At 32.7% G+C, this 19,513-nt stretch overlaps 2 protein-coding genes across 7 annotated transcripts in view; one reads left to right on the forward strand and one right to left on the reverse strand.

Annotated features, from left to right (window-relative positions):
- Window positions 1-2,758: 2,758 nt before the first annotated feature.
- Window positions 2,759-4,129, forward strand: LOC119687359 (uncharacterized protein K02A2.6-like). The gene has a single exon (XM_038101648.1). The coding sequence runs from the start codon at window positions 2,759-2,761 to the stop codon at window positions 4,127-4,129; it is 1,371 nt and encodes a 456-aa protein (XP_037957576.1).
- A 564-nt stretch (window positions 4,130-4,693) lies between these two features.
- The window catches only part of LOC119687961 (polypeptide N-acetylgalactosaminyltransferase 5-like), a 55,351-nt gene continuing 40,531 nt past the window's right edge, over window positions 4,694-19,513 (reverse strand). For 5 of the 6 annotated variants that reach the window (XM_038102528.1, XM_038102527.1, XM_038102526.1 and 2 more), the window contains 4 exons: window positions 12,004-13,903; window positions 5,196-5,566; window positions 4,957-5,123; window positions 4,694-4,894 (listed from right to left, as the gene is read on the reverse strand). In XM_038102528.1, coding sequence (XP_037958456.1) covers window positions 4,761-4,894; window positions 4,957-5,123; window positions 5,196-5,566; window positions 12,004-12,183 — 852 coding nt within the window. In that variant the 5' untranslated portion in view covers window positions 12,184-13,903 and the 3' untranslated portion in view covers window positions 4,694-4,760. Of the gene's footprint in view, window positions 4,895-4,956; window positions 5,124-5,195; window positions 5,567-12,003; window positions 13,904-17,426; window positions 17,656-19,513 lie in introns of those variants that run through there. The other variant, XM_038102531.1, reaches the window with a different exon arrangement.

Here is a 19,513-nt window from a genome sequence, read left to right on the forward strand (position 1 = left end):
CCAACCTTTCGACGGTTTGAGAAAAATGTTGAAAAGTGGTCGATATATATTCAGCAGATGCATCAACATTTTGTGGCACATCAAGTGAAAGACGATGTATTAAAACGCGCATGTTTCCTTTCGTGGATAGGTACAGAGACCTTTGAACTTATTCAAAAGTTATGTGACAATAATATAGAGAATAAGTCTTTTGGTGAACTACTAGCAAAATTGGATAATCATTTTGCGGAAAAACAGCATATATTAGCAGCACGTTTTAAATTTCATTTAATACGAATGAAAGCAAATCAATCATATGCTGAGTGGGTGGCAGAACTGCGTGGTGCGGCTAAAGAGTGCATGTTCCTATGTACTAGTGAAACTTGCCAGCAATCGTTTATAGATAATTGTATACGAGATAATGGTTGTGATACACACACCACACGATAAAGTCCGTAGTGCCGCGTTGCAGAAAACAAACCCATCGCTAGAGGAAGTACTGCAGATAGCAGCAATATATGAAGCAACGGTTAAAACTTGTAACGAAATTAGAGGTGAAGATATCAGTCAAACAGTTAATGAAGTTAATCACAGTTCAAGTAAGAAAGTTAAACAGAATCGAAGTAATATTAAGTCCCGAAATTCAGTGAAGGGAGGACAATCGTGTCCAGCTTGTGGGAAAGCACATCAAAGAAATCAATGTTATCATTACAAGAACAAAACAAAGTGTCGGTTATGTACAAAGCAAGGTCATATTGCTGCAGTTTGTCAATCAGCAGTGACAGGTATTCAGCAGAATTCTAATTTTAAGGTTCGCAGACAGGAACAAAATAGAGCAAGAGATGTATATTCTATGAGTGATGTTTCATTTGAGTCAATTAATGCGAATGAAGCAACGGAAGTTAAATCAGTTGATTCGCAACTTAGTTCATCTAAAATTTTCGTTGACCTCAATATAAATAACGAAATTTTAACATTTCAAGTAGATACTGGTGCAACATGTTCCTTAATTGGTTTGGCGGCATATAAACAACTGGGTAGACCTAGTTGTGGGCCTACGAATAAAGTTCTGAGAGCGTATGGAGGAGCTGTTATTTTTCTTAAGGGTTCTCTCAGAGTAAATGTCAAGTATGGAAATATTTCTCGAAGCCTTGAGATACTTGTAGTTAACGATGAATATGTTACTAACATACTGGGATTGGATTTGTTTACAGTATTAAATTTCAAACTGCAGTTACCTGTTATTGAATGTTATGCAAATAATCCTTGTGACACTCAACAAAGTTTAACCGCATCTCTACATGAACTCAGATGTCAACATGCTAACATTTTTTCTTCGAAATTGGGGCGTTGTACGTTGTTCAAAGCTGAAATCAGATTGAAGTCAGATGCTAAGCCTAAATTCTTTAAACCATACAACCTGCCGTTTGCGAAAAGAGAAGACGTTCGCATCGAAATTGATCGGTTGGTAAATATTGGAGTTTTGAAAGCTATCAGAAGCAGCGTCTGGGCCGCTCCTATAGTTGTAGTGTCAAAGCCAAATGGAAAATTACGTATTTGTGCAGATTTCAGAATTGGTGTGAACTCGCAAATTGAGATTGACAGGTATCCAATTCCTAGAGTTGAGGAATTTTTTTATAAACTTCAAGGAGGACAATTTTTCACAAAAATTGATCTTAGTGAAGCGTACTTGCAAGTAGAATTGTCTGACGCAACAAAAGAATTTCTAGTCATTAATACGCCATTTGGTTTGTTCCAGTTTCAACGATTGCCATTCGGTATTGCCAGTGCTCCTGGCATATTTCAACGTCTTATGGAAGAAGTAACCGCTGGAATACCGAACTGTGCAGTTTATTTAGATGATATAATCGTAACAGGTCGAAATAATAAAGAACATTTGAATAATATTTTCAAAATTTTTCAACGTTTGGAAGAATACGGCTTGACATGTAAAAGCGAAAAATGTAGTTTTGCGCAAGAGCAGGTAGATTATGTTGGACACGTAATCAATGTGAATGGATTAATGCCCACAGGAAAACGTGTAGAGGCAATCAAATTAATGCCGCGTCCTCGTAATATTCAAGAAGTTGAAGCTTTCATTGGAAAAGTTAATTATTATAACAAATTCATTAAACAGTTTTCCATATTAGCTGCTCCTTTAAATGAACTAAGGAAAAAGAATGCTGTGTTTAAATGGACAGCATATCATGAAGATGCTTTTCAAGCATTGAAGAATGCTATGATCAAAGCTACGGAACTCGTTCATTATGATGATAAGAAGCCTATAGTGTTAGCAGTAGATGCATCTAAGTATGGAATCGGCGCAGTAATTTCACATCGTTATGCTGATGGTTCAGAGAAGCCAATCGCGTATGCTTCAAAAAAATTAAACAGCAGCCAAGAACGCTATTCTCAAATCGAAAAAGAGGCATTAGCAATAATTTATGGACTGACCAAGTTTCATCAATATCTTTATGGAAGACGTTTTGAATTAATAACTGATCATCAAGCGTTGACAACACTGTTTAATCCGAGTAGAAAGTTGCCAGTGATGGCGTTGCATCGTTTACAGCGTTGGGCTATTGTACTTCAAGCATATGAATACATTATACGGTTCAAAAGTTCATCTCAGAATGCTAACGCTGATGCTCTTTCCAGATTGCCGTGTGGGGATGACATACAATTTGATAGAAAGGAAGTTGTGATGTTAGATGATGTCGATACTGTTTATCAAAATGCTGTGGATTATCTTCCAGTAAATGCAACATAAGTAAAGGATATGACTGCTAATGACAACACTCTTCAACGTGTCAGCAGATATGTACAAGATGGTTGGCCTGAACAATTGCCGAAATCTGAAGGTAGTATCAAACCGTACTTTAATCGCAGATTTTGCTTATCATTTCAGAATGGAGTGTTACTTCTTCAGGCTGAATATACTAGAGTGGTGCTACCGAAAGCACTGCAATCTCAAGTATTAAATTTGTTACACGAGGGTCATTGGGGTAAAGGTCGTATGAAACAGATGGCAAGACGATATGTGTGGTTTCCTCTTATTGATAAAGCCATAGAACGTATTCATGATGATTGTTCATCTTGTCAACAAGGTGCAAGTCAACCAAAGCGAGAATTTTCTGCATGGCCAGAACCTAGTAGGCCGTGGGAAAGAGTTCATTTGGATTTCGCGGGTCCATTCTTTAAACGTATGTGGCTCATAGTTGTGGATGCATATTCTAAATTTCCATATATTGTGGAACTATCAACAATAACAGCTGTAACAACAGTTGGAGCTCTACAAAAAATTTTTTTTATCGAAGGTCTTCCGTGCACTATCGTGACAGACAACGGAACACAATTCACGTCCAATGAATTTCAAAAGTTTTGTGAAATGAACACAATTCAGCACCTCACGTCTGCTCCTTTTCATCCGGCTTCGAATGGGTTAGCGGAAAGACATGTGAGAACTTTTAAGGAAGCAGTAACAAAAATTATGAAAGAGGAACAACATATTGACAAAGCGTTGTATAAATATCTTACAACGTATAGAACTACTCCAAACTTAGCAACTAATAAATCGCCAGCAGAGTTGTTACATGGGCGGCAACCAAGAACCATTTTATCGGCGTTGTTCCCGAAAGTTATGGAGACTATGAAAACTCAAAATAGAAGTAAATTCGGAGTTGGAGAGAAAGTGTTAGCTCGTAATTATTCGGGATCGCATAAATGGATCAGAGGCGTCATACAGAAATTGCTGGGAAATAAAATGTATTTTATTCAAACTGAAAATGGTTACATAAAACGACATCAAAATCAAATACGTCGAAATTTATCGTCATCGCATTCAAATCAGCTTAGGGCAGATAATATTGATATTGATTTAGATTTTGGTATTCGGACACCACCGGTTGAGGAAACAACAATTACTACTGGATCCGACCCGGAACATAGTCAAACAGAGAAAGACGACAAAATGGGGACCGATGAAACAATAATCACTACTGGATCTGACTTGAAACAAAATCAAAGAGAGAAAGACGACAAAGCGGAGTCCGACGACAGATATGGGTCCACACACACTGATCAGTTGCCAGTTCAATTAAGACGGTCGGTTAGAAGGAGAAGACAACCTGTTCGTTTTAATCTTGAATAAACAAAATTCAATGTCATGTTAAACATTACTTTAGTGGTTTCAAAAATTAGGTCCAAGAGAATGTTGGAAATGTATAATCATAATTGAATAGTAGGCTATTCTTATTTGATTAACTGTATTTAACATTTTGTAAAAATATAGAAATAGATTAACTTTTGACTTCCGATAAGAATAAAGTTAAATTGTAAAAACACAAATTAACAAAGCTGTACGCGCATTTGGTCATTAACGATGAATTGCTGCTTTGAAACTTAAAGACGGATTTCTTGAGCGTTTGAGCTATAATTAGCAACTAAATCTTTTAATGTTTTAGTTCAGCACATAACACAAAATGCAACTTCTATACAAAATTGTAGAATAGTCGCAAATGAATTTTGTAACATATTTTCACTATAGATTTTAATCCTACTAATTCAAGACGAAAAGCTGCACCAAAAAGCAGGCACTTATTAAATTCTTTTAGTTAATTGACTTCCAAGATTAATTGATATATATGTAGTTTTAGATACGAAAATTATAAAAAATTAAAACGAACATCTATTTACTATTATTATCTTCTGCTGTGTCGTATGTAATCACAATTTTAAGAATGAAATAAATTCAGACTTTGAATTGTCAGTGCTTCAGTTCTCTAAATATTTACCGTTACATGTTCAGCACCAAGTAGCCGTGCACGTATTAAGCCCGAACGCTTAGCGGTCCTCAGCACGAAAGTATGGATAGGTAATGTAGCTACGTAATCTTCCAGTTTCTTGCCGAGATAATCTATAAATAAAATAAATATGATTTTATACTAATTTATTTACAATATATTTATAATAGGGAACCTCTTTCGCTTTTATCATCAACTAAAATAATTTCTTTTAACAGCGAACGTGGCGAACGATTAATTACACTCCACACTGTCCGTAACAATGTTGTCCATGCTTCATTATGGAATACTATCACAATTGACGTAGTTGGCAACTTGGAGGGATATGACTTTTTTCTACAACTGCAATTTTAATATAAAATGAAAAACAATTAATTTTAATAAAAAAAATAAAATAACGACAAATTGACATACTTTTCATGTCGCACATCTGTTAGTGAGCGATTTAATGAGATCATATCACTAGCCAGTAAATTAAATTGATTCTCTTTGAATTTCTCCTTCATAAGATCTTTCATCTCGGCAGGAATTTTGACTGGCTTACCCATTTCACCAGGTTTCCCTTTTGCTTCTCGCACTGTTGGTGCTGCGAACCATTTTTTTAGGGTTATACTTCGATATGTCATTGATATGCCACCGGGCGCAAATCCTTGCCCACCAATGACATTTTCACTATCACTGCCCCCACCAAGTATTCCGCGTACATCAACATCCAAACTTTTCTCTGTATTAATTTCATTATCGTCCACTAAATTTTCGTCGACCAGTTTCTGTGCGTTAGGCAACTGCAAATATGCGAACGGAAAAATTTAGAAACATAATTAACTTTTCACATGTTTAATAGAAACAATAGCAAAACTGAGTGCTGGAAAATTCATTTTCATGCATTCAAAATATACAAAATCATTAGATACGAGCTACTAATGTTCGCTTTACGTTGTTTTTAGTGCACATAGAGTTTGTGCAGCAATGTGTGAAGGGCATGTATTTTATGCGTTCTTTAAACACACAGATTTATTTGAACTGCAAGTCAGAAGCGATGCAGTGCCAAGAAAAACCAACGTGTTGGAAGTGTCAATTTCAATGGCTACCAACACCGACGTAAGCAACATAACACTGGCCCCTACTCAGATATTATATTTGGTATTTCATTGTACGGACAGCTTGACGCATTATTGATAGAAAAGCACATTGCACATTAATCCACTAACATGCAAGTTAAACTAAAAATTGAGAGCACACATGTAATCTACACTACACAGCTTTGCACATATGAATAGAGTAGAGTGGAAAAGCGAATAAACATGCTGAAATTTGTAATTAAAGCGAAGGTATTTTTTTAACACTAAGGAAGTTAGAATAGTTCAAATACTTAAGGGATCCAAGTATAGTATGTAAACTCAATCAATTACTGAAATATTTTGCAAATGCTGTGTATAAGCTTCAACGATTTGAATTAAGAATTATTTAAGGAGTTGCATTGTATTAAAACTACAAATTAAAAAATTAATGGATATGTGTTAAAAGTAAGTGAACACAAATTAAGGAGACTTTACTTACAACTTCTTCAGATTGCCAAACAAGAAGCAATTCAATCATTTTAAATCGCATATAATTTATTCGAATATAAACCGAATAAGTTTAATTTACTTAGAAGCTTTATAAAGAGAAATTGGTGCCTACTAAAATATAAAAAAAATATGGATGTATATATATGTGATCATGGGGAACATATGGTTGACTTGTAAATCTCACTATGCTACTTATATTAGTCCAATACACAAAACTGCACTAGAGCTACTCTTATGGCAGATATGGCTATCCTATCTAACTACACCTCCACTTCCACATCTAAGTCCTCTCCTATTCCTTTTGTGCAATTATTCTCATTCCCATACGTATTTGCATTCCAAGTTCCAAACAAAAGAACACCAACTAGTTAGTTAGTTCAATACAATTCTAACTTGGTGTGATATTCGTGTTTGAAATTTCGATAGTTCATATTTATAAGAAAGCACCTATAGTTAAAATACTTAAACACTTGCAGCATATATTCTTATGCGGTTTAAAAAGTGTTTTCAAATATTATAAAAAAGAAATTGAAAAAAAATTATATGTACCTCTAGCAAATATTTTCTTAATTATTGTGAACAAATATCTATAAATAACATCTACATATACTCGTATAAACATTAAACTCTTTCTAAATGAATATTATTAAAATTGTTAATATGTTTATTTAAGAAAGATGACTATTTTAGTCAACGATCAAATATCATGTCGTTTTATTATTTTAAGTCCTTAGGAGATACTTAAACTCTTTGGATTCTTTGAATAATTTTCAAGTCGGTTAAAATGCGATTTTTCAATTTAATATTAAAAAATATATGCAAATTATTTTATCATTATTATCTAAAAGTAGCACAGATGTGTGAAATAAAAAGCTTCAGGCATTATAAGGATTATATATAGGTCTTGTGTTACTTTGCACTTGTTTAAACGGTGCTTTATTAATAACACATTTCATGAACTTTGCTTGGTTACGAGATTAGTACTTTGACGTAGTAGCGTAATCACATTTTTATAGATACTGACAAGAGCAAAGGTAAATATTTTGAAAAGGATGTACAGTGATAGGTAAGTGTTATATTTCTTCTACAGTCATAAATAATACGTTTTTTCTATGAATAAAAAAGGCGGCACATAACAGATAAATTACCCACAAGAGTAAAAGCTATAAATTATTAAAGTAACGCTGAGTATGATTAAGCGTAGTGTTAATATAGAAAAAAGCTATTGGAAAATATTTACGTATTGCTCTTCGAAGGGGTTTAAAACTGTAAAGAACAATAACCTCTATATGGCACACGAAAAACTTACGTTTGAAGATTTACTTTCTTTAATAAAATGTTAAGTTTAATAAAAATAATAAGTAGGCGTATAAAGATTAATTTATAGAATATGTACATTTAAATGACTATGAGTATATCTCTATTTAATAATTTTGCCATCCAGAATAAGACCATTAAGAAAATGTTTACAAAAAAGTTTATAATTATTTAGAGGTACAAACATTGATTATAGATTTATAAAAAAAAAAGTGGCCTTGATATATATATCGATGGTATATCGCCATCAATATATAATTCCAGACTTCTTTATGTACATGTACTATATTGTTATTATATTAGACTAATAGACTAATCCTATATCCTAAGATTCTGGTTAGGATAAGTTTCGGTTCGCTTACCACAAAAATATCAACATTTTTATACTTTAGCAAGTATAAACCAGTATACCTACATCAAGAATCGCTCGTTTACAGAGTAACATTATAGAATTATCAAATTATCAGTTCCTTTAAGTATCTTTAAGATTCTGATTCTGATTATTTATTATATTTATACCCACAACACTAAACAAGAGCCTCTGCGCATACCCCCATTCGTAGTTGCAGTTGAATATAGAAAAGTTACGACCTATAACTTTTCAATTCTTTAGGATAATAATAGTATTTCTCGTATGTTGATAAAGGACAAGTGAATCTATTCCTAATATGTGAATGGATAGCTTAATAATTTATTATAACAATTAGAATTGTATAATAATGACAGATTGGTGTTCCGTTCGACCTTTAAACTTATTATTAAATAATATATTTGTGATAGTAATTATTTAATTTTAAACTTTCGGATTGATATATTCGCGGATATTCTAATTTTATTTGTAATAATTTTTGGGTAGTATGTTAAGCACATGGCTATATCCTGATCTCAATTGAGATAGGACAGTTCTTGTCGCACGAGGAAGACTACGTTCATCCTGAGAAATGATAGGCGGAGGCCTATTGAGGACCTTGTTGGTAGTCAACCTAGGTTTCGAAGTAGACATTGCATCGATGTGTAGTGCTATAAGTCCACGTTTGTATTTGACCTCACTGATGTAAGCTCCATTGCAATATTGGTCGATATGATTATTGAAGTTGGTAAGTGAAAAGGATCGGTGAAAGAACGCTGCCTTGGGGAACACATTGTTTTATTTTTCTGGTTTTCGACATCTTATTCCTAAAATCAACAAAAGATGATCTGCCTATAAGGTAATTGCAGAGCCATCGTTTAATGATGTCAAGGATGGATGTTTCAGACAGATCATTAAGCAAGGTGGAATGTGAGACTGTGTCAAATGCTTTCGCAGGATCAAGACCTAGTAGCACCGTGCGTGCGCAAGGGCGACTTTGATTAAGTCCAATCAACAAAAGACGATCTGCCTATAAGGTAATTGCAGAGCCATCGTTTAATGATGTCAAGGATGGATGTTTCAGCCAGATCATTAAGCAAGATGGAATGTGAGACTGTGTCAAATGCTTTCGCAGGATCAAGACCTAGTAGCACCGTGCGTGCGCAAGGGCGACTTTGATTAAGTCCATTGGCGATTTGAGAAGTGATCTCACAAAGAGCAGAGGTGGTACTATGACGTTTTCTAAATCCATGCAGATGGGGAGCTAGATGAATATAAGGAGAAATTTGTTTTAGGACTAATGAGTCCAGAACTTTGGCTACTAGAGATAAAAGAGAGATTGGTCTATATGATTAACCTAGGCCAGCCGGTTTGCCCGGTTTCAGCAATGGGATAATTCTACCAGTCTTTCATATATTTGGGATGATGTGAGAACTAATGGAGGTGTTCAAAATATAGGTCAGAACTGAGAAGCCAATGGGACCGAGGTGCTTGAGCATGAAATAAAATCAATTGAAATTGAAATGCCATCAGGCCCAAGCGCTTTCGAGGCTTTGGCTTTTCTAATCACGTTATTTACATCATCTGGGGAAAACAGCATGGTGTCGCCGGAATGTGGTTTCCGAAAAGCGCGAATCTGTCTGCGAATAGCATGGGTAACAGAGGCATTGGGCACGAAAAACTGACAAAATTGTTGGGCGCAATGTTTGAGATCTGGGAAGGTGATCCCATTAAAAGTTATCGCTTTATTGTTAGGGCGTGAAAGATTAGATAATGCTTTAATGGTAGTCCACAATTTACCATTTTGAGAGTCGCACTTATCTAAATGTTCCTTCCATTTATTAAGGCGATGTTCGTCTACCAATTTTCGAATGTTACTGTTCAGGATAGCTATGCGTTTTTCGGCAAGGGGCACAGCGTCACTAGGAAAATTCGGCTTTATTATTTTAATCCTACTCGCAGGAATAGCTATAGCAGTGGATTTGATGATAATGCGGCGAAATTGTGTCTCTGCCTTGTTTAAATCAGAGGACAGAGAAATATTACCGAAGTCGCGTTCTGAGACGTCTTTGAATAGAGCCCAATTCGCTTTTTTGAAATTTCTAAAAGTTTTCTTGTCAGCTTCACAATAAACCTCGAACGATGGCATTGAGATAATAGTGGGAGTGTGGTCTAAGCTTAAAGCTATTTCCACACTTTAGTTCGAGGCAGCGAGCAGCCTAGGGCTGGCGAGGCTGACATCAGGAGAGCTAGAGCAAGTTGGCGTTACCCTAGTTGGTGAATCCTCATTCAGTACACCAAAGGAAGAATCATCAATTTGGGAGGCCAATTGTAAACCCCTCTGATCGGCTAGTAGGTTAGAAAACCACAGAGCATGGTGCGCATTCAAATCACACAACACAAAACGTGAGTCCCCTTCGAGAAGATGAGAAATATTAGGGGAGTGCTGCAGTGGGCAGCTAGAGTTGGGAGGCAGGTAGATGCTAATGACTTCAATGAATTTAGAAGACCTACCAATCAAAATTTTCAACCCTATTACCTCTAAATATTCGTCATTCGACGAGGATAACGTTAGCTCACTGTGTGATAACGAATCACTCAACAGAAAGGCAACTCTACCTCCGGCTCCCCTAGGGCGGTCCTTACGTATAAGGGTGAAACCTGATGGGGACGTGAGAGTGGAGTTGGGGAGAAGCTTTGTCTCTTGCAGTGCAGCAACTGCGATGTTATTTGAAGTCATGAATGCTGCAATTTCAGAAATCTTCCTTCTAAGGCCATTGCAGTTAAACTGTAGCATTTTAAGAGGTGAAGAACTGTTAATAGTTGTGACAACACTTGTGCGTTAAGAGAGTGAGCGGTTTTGAGGTGGAATTATAGGTGGAAGTTGGCAACAGGCGCCAACGAAATTTGAATTCCAACCATGATGAAAGCGTAATCCAGAGCAAGGTCTATTGGAAACGGATTGTCAATGATTGACGAAGATCTAGATGGTCTAACTGGAGGAGTAGTTGGACAACAAGCTCCTCTAAAGGCAGAGTTCCAATCGGTATGGCTATGCAAACCTGAACAGTTACGAAGGTGGCACCAGTTATTGCAACTATTGCACCTAACAGATGTTTGGTTTCTGCGAATAATATTGTTGCAGACAGAGCAGTGCCATTTTGAAATAGCTGGTATGACAGGACCAGGATTAGATTCAATATCGGCCATTAGAAGTAACATAAGAAGCAAGATGGCCGGAACTTGCTTCTTAGTGGAAAAAACACATATAGACGACATATGTCAACAAACACATACCTGCTTGTGAAGTTCCTTTGGGGGTGGTTGAACGGCTCTTGGACGTAGACCCGGCCGTTCTTGGAACCTTCTCTTTCACATGAAAGTGACAGATTTGGAAAAATTACGGGCACTCTATGCTCCACTTAGGTAGACAATATACTATTTCTTGTTCTAATTCATTTAGTTGAAGTTTTATTAGTATTAATATTTTAATGAATAATTTAAAAAAAAAAAAAACTTCAGACTCAAATTTAAAATTTGTTGTTTCTAGAACCTAAATTCTTCTGATTTATTATTAGTAGCAAAACAAACTAAAAAATTATAAATACGACGCTATATCTGGACACTATAAACTACAAATATACATGAATAAATATATAAGAAAGCTTACTTCTTAAGCAATAGTTCTGTTTAGCGAATGCAATGACTAAATCATTTTCTTGGGTAATAACGTGATACACACAACATGCTACAGAACTTACAAGTCTTTCTACTGAATTACATTCATATTAATTGGAAAGTGAAAATCTTCATCTATCTGATATATGTTACATATACTCGTTTAATGAAATAACTAATAGTCAAAGCGCTAGGTAACAGACTCAAAAACAAACAAAAACCAGAAAAAAAATTAAAAAATGATAATACGCGAATAAATGTGCCGTTATATTTAAAAATTTCTGTATGAACATTTTTAATCACTTACCTCAACATCGTACTCCCCTCTGCGTTTACAACGCCACCCATCTTTGCCGATGCAGTCTGAATAGTGTGCTATTAGAACGAAATCCACTACCACCCAAACCAGGGAGGTTAGCAGCACGATACGGCATGTGTTGGAACGCAGACGTCCCCGTAATTTACGTGTCAGGCTCAATGTTGACATACTGTTTGTTGGTTGGTTGGTTTGGTTGGTTGGTTGATTGTTTGCTTGATGGCTTGATGGCTTGTTGACTTATTGGCTGTTCCTTTTATTCAATTTAAAACTTTAACAACTTATGTGCTTTTCTATGTATATGAAATATAAATATCTATATAAATGTGTGTAGGTGCATTTATGTATATGTATGTAGGATATGCTTAGCGTCGTATTATGAGATACTTTTTATTAGTTTACAGTTTGTTATTCGTGTTCCTTTTTTCGTTTCGTAAACCTTTACCCACAACAAGTAAAATACAATTTTAGCAATTTAAATTGTTTGTTGTTGTGCTATTGAGTTGTCCGTTGTTGCTGATTTAGTTGACTTTATTGCTGTTGTTATTGTATTTTTTGTATTTGTTATTGTTGTATAAAGGCAGGGCAGAACGTAGCGTGAAGTTTGATTTTTGCGGTTAGGCGCTGTATGCACAAAAATTTATTGAATTTACCAACAAACTTAAAGGAATGAATTTTATTTAAAATCAACACACACTGGCGATGAGCAAAGTGGCAACAAGCGAATAAACCAAAAAAAATTCAAAAACAATTTTTAAAATTGTTGTGCACAATTGAATAAAATTAAAAATTAAATTAATTTTTTTTTTTTGAGAAAAAAAAACAAAAAACAAAAAAAAAAACGAGAACGATTACGATTACGAGTAAAGCTGTATGGAATAAATCACGAGATGATGTGAACAGCTGAGTTTTGTTGTTGCACTTCTAATATTATGAACAACATATTATATTGTTGTTATAGACTTCAATTGTTGTTGTTATTATTGTTGTTGTTGTAGTTATAGACTAGTTTAAGTCCAATAATCCAGTTATCCAGGGGGTGTTGAATTTAGCTCTTTTAAAATTATGTTATTTTGTATTGATGGTATTTTTTCTTTCGATATAATTTCAATTTTTGTAGTTTTTTTTTAACAGTGCCTTTAATAGTGCCTTTAAATGGAGCTCATTTTTCGTTTTAAAAGTCAATGCTAAAATATCTGTTGGATGCGAATAACATAGATTGTATCTTTTTTTTTTTCTAATAAATGTGCTTTACAAGTACTTCTCTTATATTTATGTGAATTTTTTCTTGTATTTTTGGCAAACAGTTTTTGATTCTTTTTATATGTGCTCAGCCTTTTCGTTTAAAGAAAAAGATAGTGTGGTTTTGTGTCTTCTTGTTGATTTTTCTTCCTGTATTATTATAGTAGTTGTGGGAATTGAAGATGGTATCCGTACTGTTGTCGTAGAGCTGTTGACATTTATCTCTTGTCAATATTATACAAATTTAGTCGCTTGATTTCTTCTCACATCTTCAAATGCATAAAAAAACTAAAGTAAAATAAAAACCAATTCAAATCCAATCCAAATTTAATAGAAGAAAAAGTTTAAGTTGGTCCTTTCGTCAATGGGTAAAATGCCAAAAAAAAATACTTTTAAAAGTAAGTGGTGTTGATGGTGGATTTGTAGATTCAGATTCCTTCAGTTGTTGTTTACTATTATTTTACTAACTAACGTTCGTTGGTTATGTTTGCTGGTGGCTGCCTGTAAGTCTTGACTTTGAAAAAGTATCTTAAAATTTTTTTCTGCTTTACTTATTTCGGTACTTCGATATTCATTCAAACCGAAATTGCTCCGGATTCGCTTAGTTCAGTTGTAGGCAAAACGTTTCAAGACCTTGAAAAGCATTCAACTGCAAAGAAATAAGAGGAAAATAGTTTTAAAATACTGCATTAAATCAGCAAATTTTAATGCTAATAAAACATTAACTGAAAGACAATACAAAGACAAATGAATATGAAAGTTATTTACTCGTAATTTGTTTACTAAACGATTTTAGATAAACGTCAACAAACAATTTTTTAACGTTTTCTGTTTAATAAGTCATCAGCTTTCATATTTTGAAACTTTTATTTTATGGATTTTTCTACGATTTTATTTTAAAATTATTTATGAGTTTTATTTTTGAATTCTTTTCTGTTATAAAGATTTAATCTTTTTTTAGTCGTATTTCTGATGTAAATTCAAGGTTTAACTTGAAAAAGTTGTGACCCATGATGAATAAACTGCGAACCTATGACGCATATCTAGATCTTAAAGCAGAAATGTGTAAGGTTCGTAAAGAATTATTATTATGAAACTAAGAATTATAGTTGAATGTACTATAACTTGAACAGGAAGTAAGTGAAATCAAAGCTTATCGCTGGTAAAATGTTATACGCACTATTATTTCTTTTAATTGAAATGAAAAGTGAGAGATGGTTATTGAATATGAAGAATATTTCAAACTCAGAAGAAAATCAAAAAATCGGGTGTCAGATTTGAAGCGAAACTTTATGTAGATATTAAATTGGCCGATCAAATTACGTGAACATTACAGATATATGAAAAAAAATTAAAAAATAGTATGAGTATTTCCATTGATCTCCGTTAAAGTGTGGAATGTATGTAGGCTCTTATAAAAAATAAGCTCCGTTGTAAGCGTATTTTTTTATATGTAAATTTTTTTTTACTGTTAACTATAAGAAGTGGTTGAGAATTTTTGTACCATACATTCTATATAAAGAGTATTCGGATTTAATATTTTTAAAAACCAATCATAATATTTCTAAAAGTATCTGCAATGGCTTCTTTAAAACTGTAGTTTTGAGTTTTCTATGATGGCACCAAGATTCTGATCGACTACTGCTGTACTTACTGACTTACTTACTTCTGTTTTCAATGCTAAAATTATTTTTATATCATTTGAGAAAATAAACCATTTATGATTGTAATGTTTATTATTATTTAATTAACAAAAGTAAGTTTAAATTAAAATTAACGACTCTCTAATTGATTTCAAATCTAAAAATTTTTAAATTTCTATAACACTTAATAATATTTTCTTATACTAACATTAATTACTTTTTCAATAACAATTTTTTTTATAATAAATAATGAGATACTTAAACAATCTGCAAACTTTTAATTTAGCTTGTTGACAATGGTATTACAATCACATACAGTTTTCAGGTTTATAAGTAGCCATTATTATAAATTATATGAAATACACATATAATAATTAGTGCAAATAAAATTAATTAAAAAATATTCAATACGTATTATATATAAAATTGCAATGAAAGACAAGTTCAGTTTTAAAAATGTCAAGTCCAGTTTCATGAACTTGTAATACCCGTACTGCTTTCAAACTGCTCAAATTACTAAGCCAACTTTTTTGTGCTAATATGCTTATACTATGAATGGAAATATACAAGTTACACAACACCAAATTACTTGTAATGTATGGAGCATGCGAATCGAGACTCCATGGAGTTGCAGTCTTTTGCTTCAGCAACCTATGACAAATGCGAATCTTACATAGACAGCAAGTAATGAATTTCAGATTGTCTATGAGCTGAGATGCAAATGGAATTACTTTTATTTCAATAACGGAATTTTTATTAAAATTTATGGTTAATTCAAGCTTAAATCAAGCCAAACTTTTAAAGTTTTTACAACAAAAATAACAGCATTGCAAATATTTTTGAAACCTGTTAAACGAGGTGCGTTCAATGGCCGCAATTAGTATCTCGAAGATGTGGCATTAATGCTACAGGGAGCTTAGTTGAGCTGAGCGGAAATGAGCTAAACTGAATTGAGCTCTGCTGAGATGAACTGTGGCGAGATGAGTTGTTTAAATTGTGGCAATCGAAAGAGTGCAGCCGCTAAGCTAGACTGAGAGGTGCTGAAATAAAGCTCACATTCAAAATGTTGACTAATTATATTGTGCTTATAAATAATTATTATTGCATATTAAAATATTAACAGAAAAAGCTATACATATATATAATGACAAGAGCTAAAAATATTTGAAAAAAATATTGAAAATCTAGAAAAGGGCAGGTTATATATTTTGCACAAAATTTCAAAATATTTTTGAAATGGAATAAGTTTTAGTGATGAATGGTCTTATACTGTGTTTCGGCTGTTAATTAATTAAAAGGAATTTTCTATAAAAATACCAGTCTGTCTAATTGTTGAAAGTTTAGATATATGGTGCAAAAAACCTAATTAATAGTGATGTTCTCCAAAAACAGTTCTGTGCATATAATTCCTTTCTGCATTAGCTGTTTATCTTTATATTAAGCGAACTGATCTTATTAACCATATTAACCAACATTTAAAAGTTTTCTATATTTTTTTTAAAATAACATCACAATAAAAAAATGGAAACAACACCTGTGTAAATGTGACTATATCTAAATATATACTTCAAGGCAAAAGCACTCAAATATAATTATAAATGTTTATTTTTTTATCTATATAAATACGGATATCTCTTGTCAATATTTTACGCTGTTTTGTTGGTTGTCATTGTTACCAAAAATTATACAAAATATACCAGAAATGTCAGCAAATTTTAATTAATCATATTTTGTTTCTATGGCATTGTTAAGTAGAATGTAAATATTGCCTATAAAAAGAATACTTTTTATTTTTGTTATTAAAAGCTATACTTCTATACTATACTCCGAAGTAGATTACATCACATATGTACATTTTAATAAAAAAAATTTTATACTTTCACTTTGAGTTGATCGCGCCCATAGGCGGCTATTGTTTTTTCATTTAAAAGAAATGATAAATTTTTACTGACAGTTGACAGAAGGTCACATCTTGACTACGAAATCAAATCGTGGAAATATTTTATGGTTGAATTCGTATATTAATAATGAAAAATATATAATACAAATACAATTAACTGCATATTAGTTTTAATTTTTTGCAATTAATTTAGTGTCCAATGTAATTTTAATTTATCTACTATCTGCTACTTTTTAATATTGTATATGCATCAGTTATAACCTATAACGTATGTATGAAGTCAGTATCTATACTGTGGCTTAGTGGCGTATTTAATACAAAAATATTATTTGTACATTCCCAAATGTTATATGGAAAAATCAACAAGATCTTCAAGAAACCCAACTCGCATACTTTATGACATTCATTTTACAAAAACCGAATATATAAAAACCATGCATAACATTGAGGATAAAAGTTATTAGAATGATAACTATATACTTAAATATGAGTTTAGATAACTTTTTGTTGCTGCTTTTTTTCTCTGGTGCTTATGAGTAGAAAAATAATAAAAAAAAATTACAAAATCATCCTTCCGTGTACACAAAGAAACTAAAGCTTTAAAAAATTTGGGTAGAATTATCACTTACACTACATCATGATTTCGCCTTTAAATACTATATTTATACTATATGTATATTTATTGTATTATCATATTGCTATTTGTTTGCGTTCCATAAACCATATATTATTAAACTGCTATATCAATGAGCGCATTTCATTCGTGCTATGCTTGGACCGCTTCAAATCACCACTTCGACTGCGCAATGCAAGGAATGTGCCCAAAAGTCATCATTTGAAACACATTTAATGTGAGCATAATAAAGACGAAACACTTATTTTCAATGAGATCTACAACATGATAAAAAGTGTTTTTACTAATTAAATTATGAAACCATAAAGAATTTCGGATTACCAAAGAGACCTAAGCGCATGCGAAACGCATTAATTCTTTTTAATTGGTAATAAATTAATATAAGGAGTATTCAGGCAACTGATTAGTTGCTTAGTTGATTCAAAAACTTCATATAAAAAAAAATTAGCATTTTGGTGCTAATCAGTTGCTTGAACAACCCAAAATGAATAATCTGATTAGTTTGTTGCGTGCAAATGCCTTGGCAGCACTCGTATCAACAGCAACAGCGAAACGTATGTTAACTTGGGACTGGCAGCACTATTAATCAAATTTGTACTAATCTGAGAATCACCGAAATAGTTGATTCCCTGCTTAGTTTCATTTTTGTGTGCAAATTTTTGTTGTAATCAACTACTAAGCAACTAATCAGTTGCCTGAATACCCCTAATATATTTCGACGCTTTTTAAACTCTTGTACGCAGACTTTTTCTGCCATCGATAGCGCTGAATTTTTTCATTTTTAACTATAATAATTTTTCTACTAATCTATTAGAAATAAGTTTTAGCTTAAAATGAAGATAACGAATTAAAGTACAAATAAAAAATAAAATTGATTTAAAAAATCTATTCATTTAATAATTTTTTTATTGTTGAAACAAAATTTACTTTCTGTACGCAGAGTTTTTCTGCTAAGTGCATATAATAATAAATAATAATATATTTATAAAATCATTTGTAGACACTCATACACCTATTGCCTACTATACACACATGAATATGTATGTATATCATTATAGTAATTTCACTGTAAGTATAGTGTTGTAGTATCATTTGCACGTTTTAAAACTACTTTATCAGCATAAATCATAGACACATCTTATGTCTCACAATATTAATCTGCTTATGTGAAACTGCAATAATTCAAACTTAAATTGACTTAACAATAGATTTAAAATTTATCAAATTATTCTAATTGGAAGCACTGTAATTAGTTTGTTATGATATTACGGATATTGAACTTCACAATTGTTTACACTACACATTTTATCTTATTTGTTTATAGTTTTAATTGTATTTTTTTTGATTGAATTCTATATGCACTATTTATGCATTACTGTGCTGTTCGATGGCACTCGTGTGGATGTGGATGTGCATGCATGACAGTGACTTATTTAAACGATTTCACAGACTGCCGCAGTTGTAGTCAAATTGATAAATTGATAAATGATAGGCAATGCCGATGACGACGAGATAATGTTGCCAGGCTTTCAAACTTGAACTTGTGCTTAAAAATGATCTTATTTTTGTACTTTTTTCCTACTTTTTTACTTCTTAATTTATTTAAATTTTTTATTTTTCCAATTAACGCAAAGTAATGCGTTATTGCAAGCCAGAAACACAAATCAGATACAATTTGTTTATCTTTGAACAACTAAAGCCATCATTTGCACACTTATGAGTTTTTGTCTCCAAATATAATTGTATGTATGGAAACAGATATTTTAAATTCATGATGTATAAATAAATACCTAATAAATTAAAAAAAAATTTATTCACTCTCAAAAGGTAATTGAACTCGACTTGGTGCTAATTGTGGGGCGTGTAGTTTAATATAATAGCTACTTAAGGTAATTGAAGAAAATTGGCGAGATTAGCTTATGTATCAATATTCAACCAAACTTGTAATTGAAATACATATGTTCAAGTAAAAATTCATTTGAAAATTAAAAGCTTCTATAATTTGAATTCTATGGACTTCAAGCTGAACTACAATGCCGTATTGCCATTGCATTTGCACATAAACTTCAGTTTTCAATGCTA

Source organism: Teleopsis dalmanni, chromosome X (assembly GCF_002237135.1).
Source record: "Teleopsis dalmanni isolate 2A chromosome X, ASM223713v2, whole genome shotgun sequence".
In the NCBI taxonomy this organism is placed as follows: domain Eukaryota; kingdom Metazoa; phylum Arthropoda; class Insecta; order Diptera; family Diopsidae; genus Teleopsis; species Teleopsis dalmanni.

What these genes read in the sequence shown, in the direction of transcription:
- LOC119687359 (XM_038101648.1), top strand. Translation starts at nt 2,759, where the DNA reads ATGACTGCTAATGACAACACTCTTCAACGTGTCAGCAGATATGTACAA.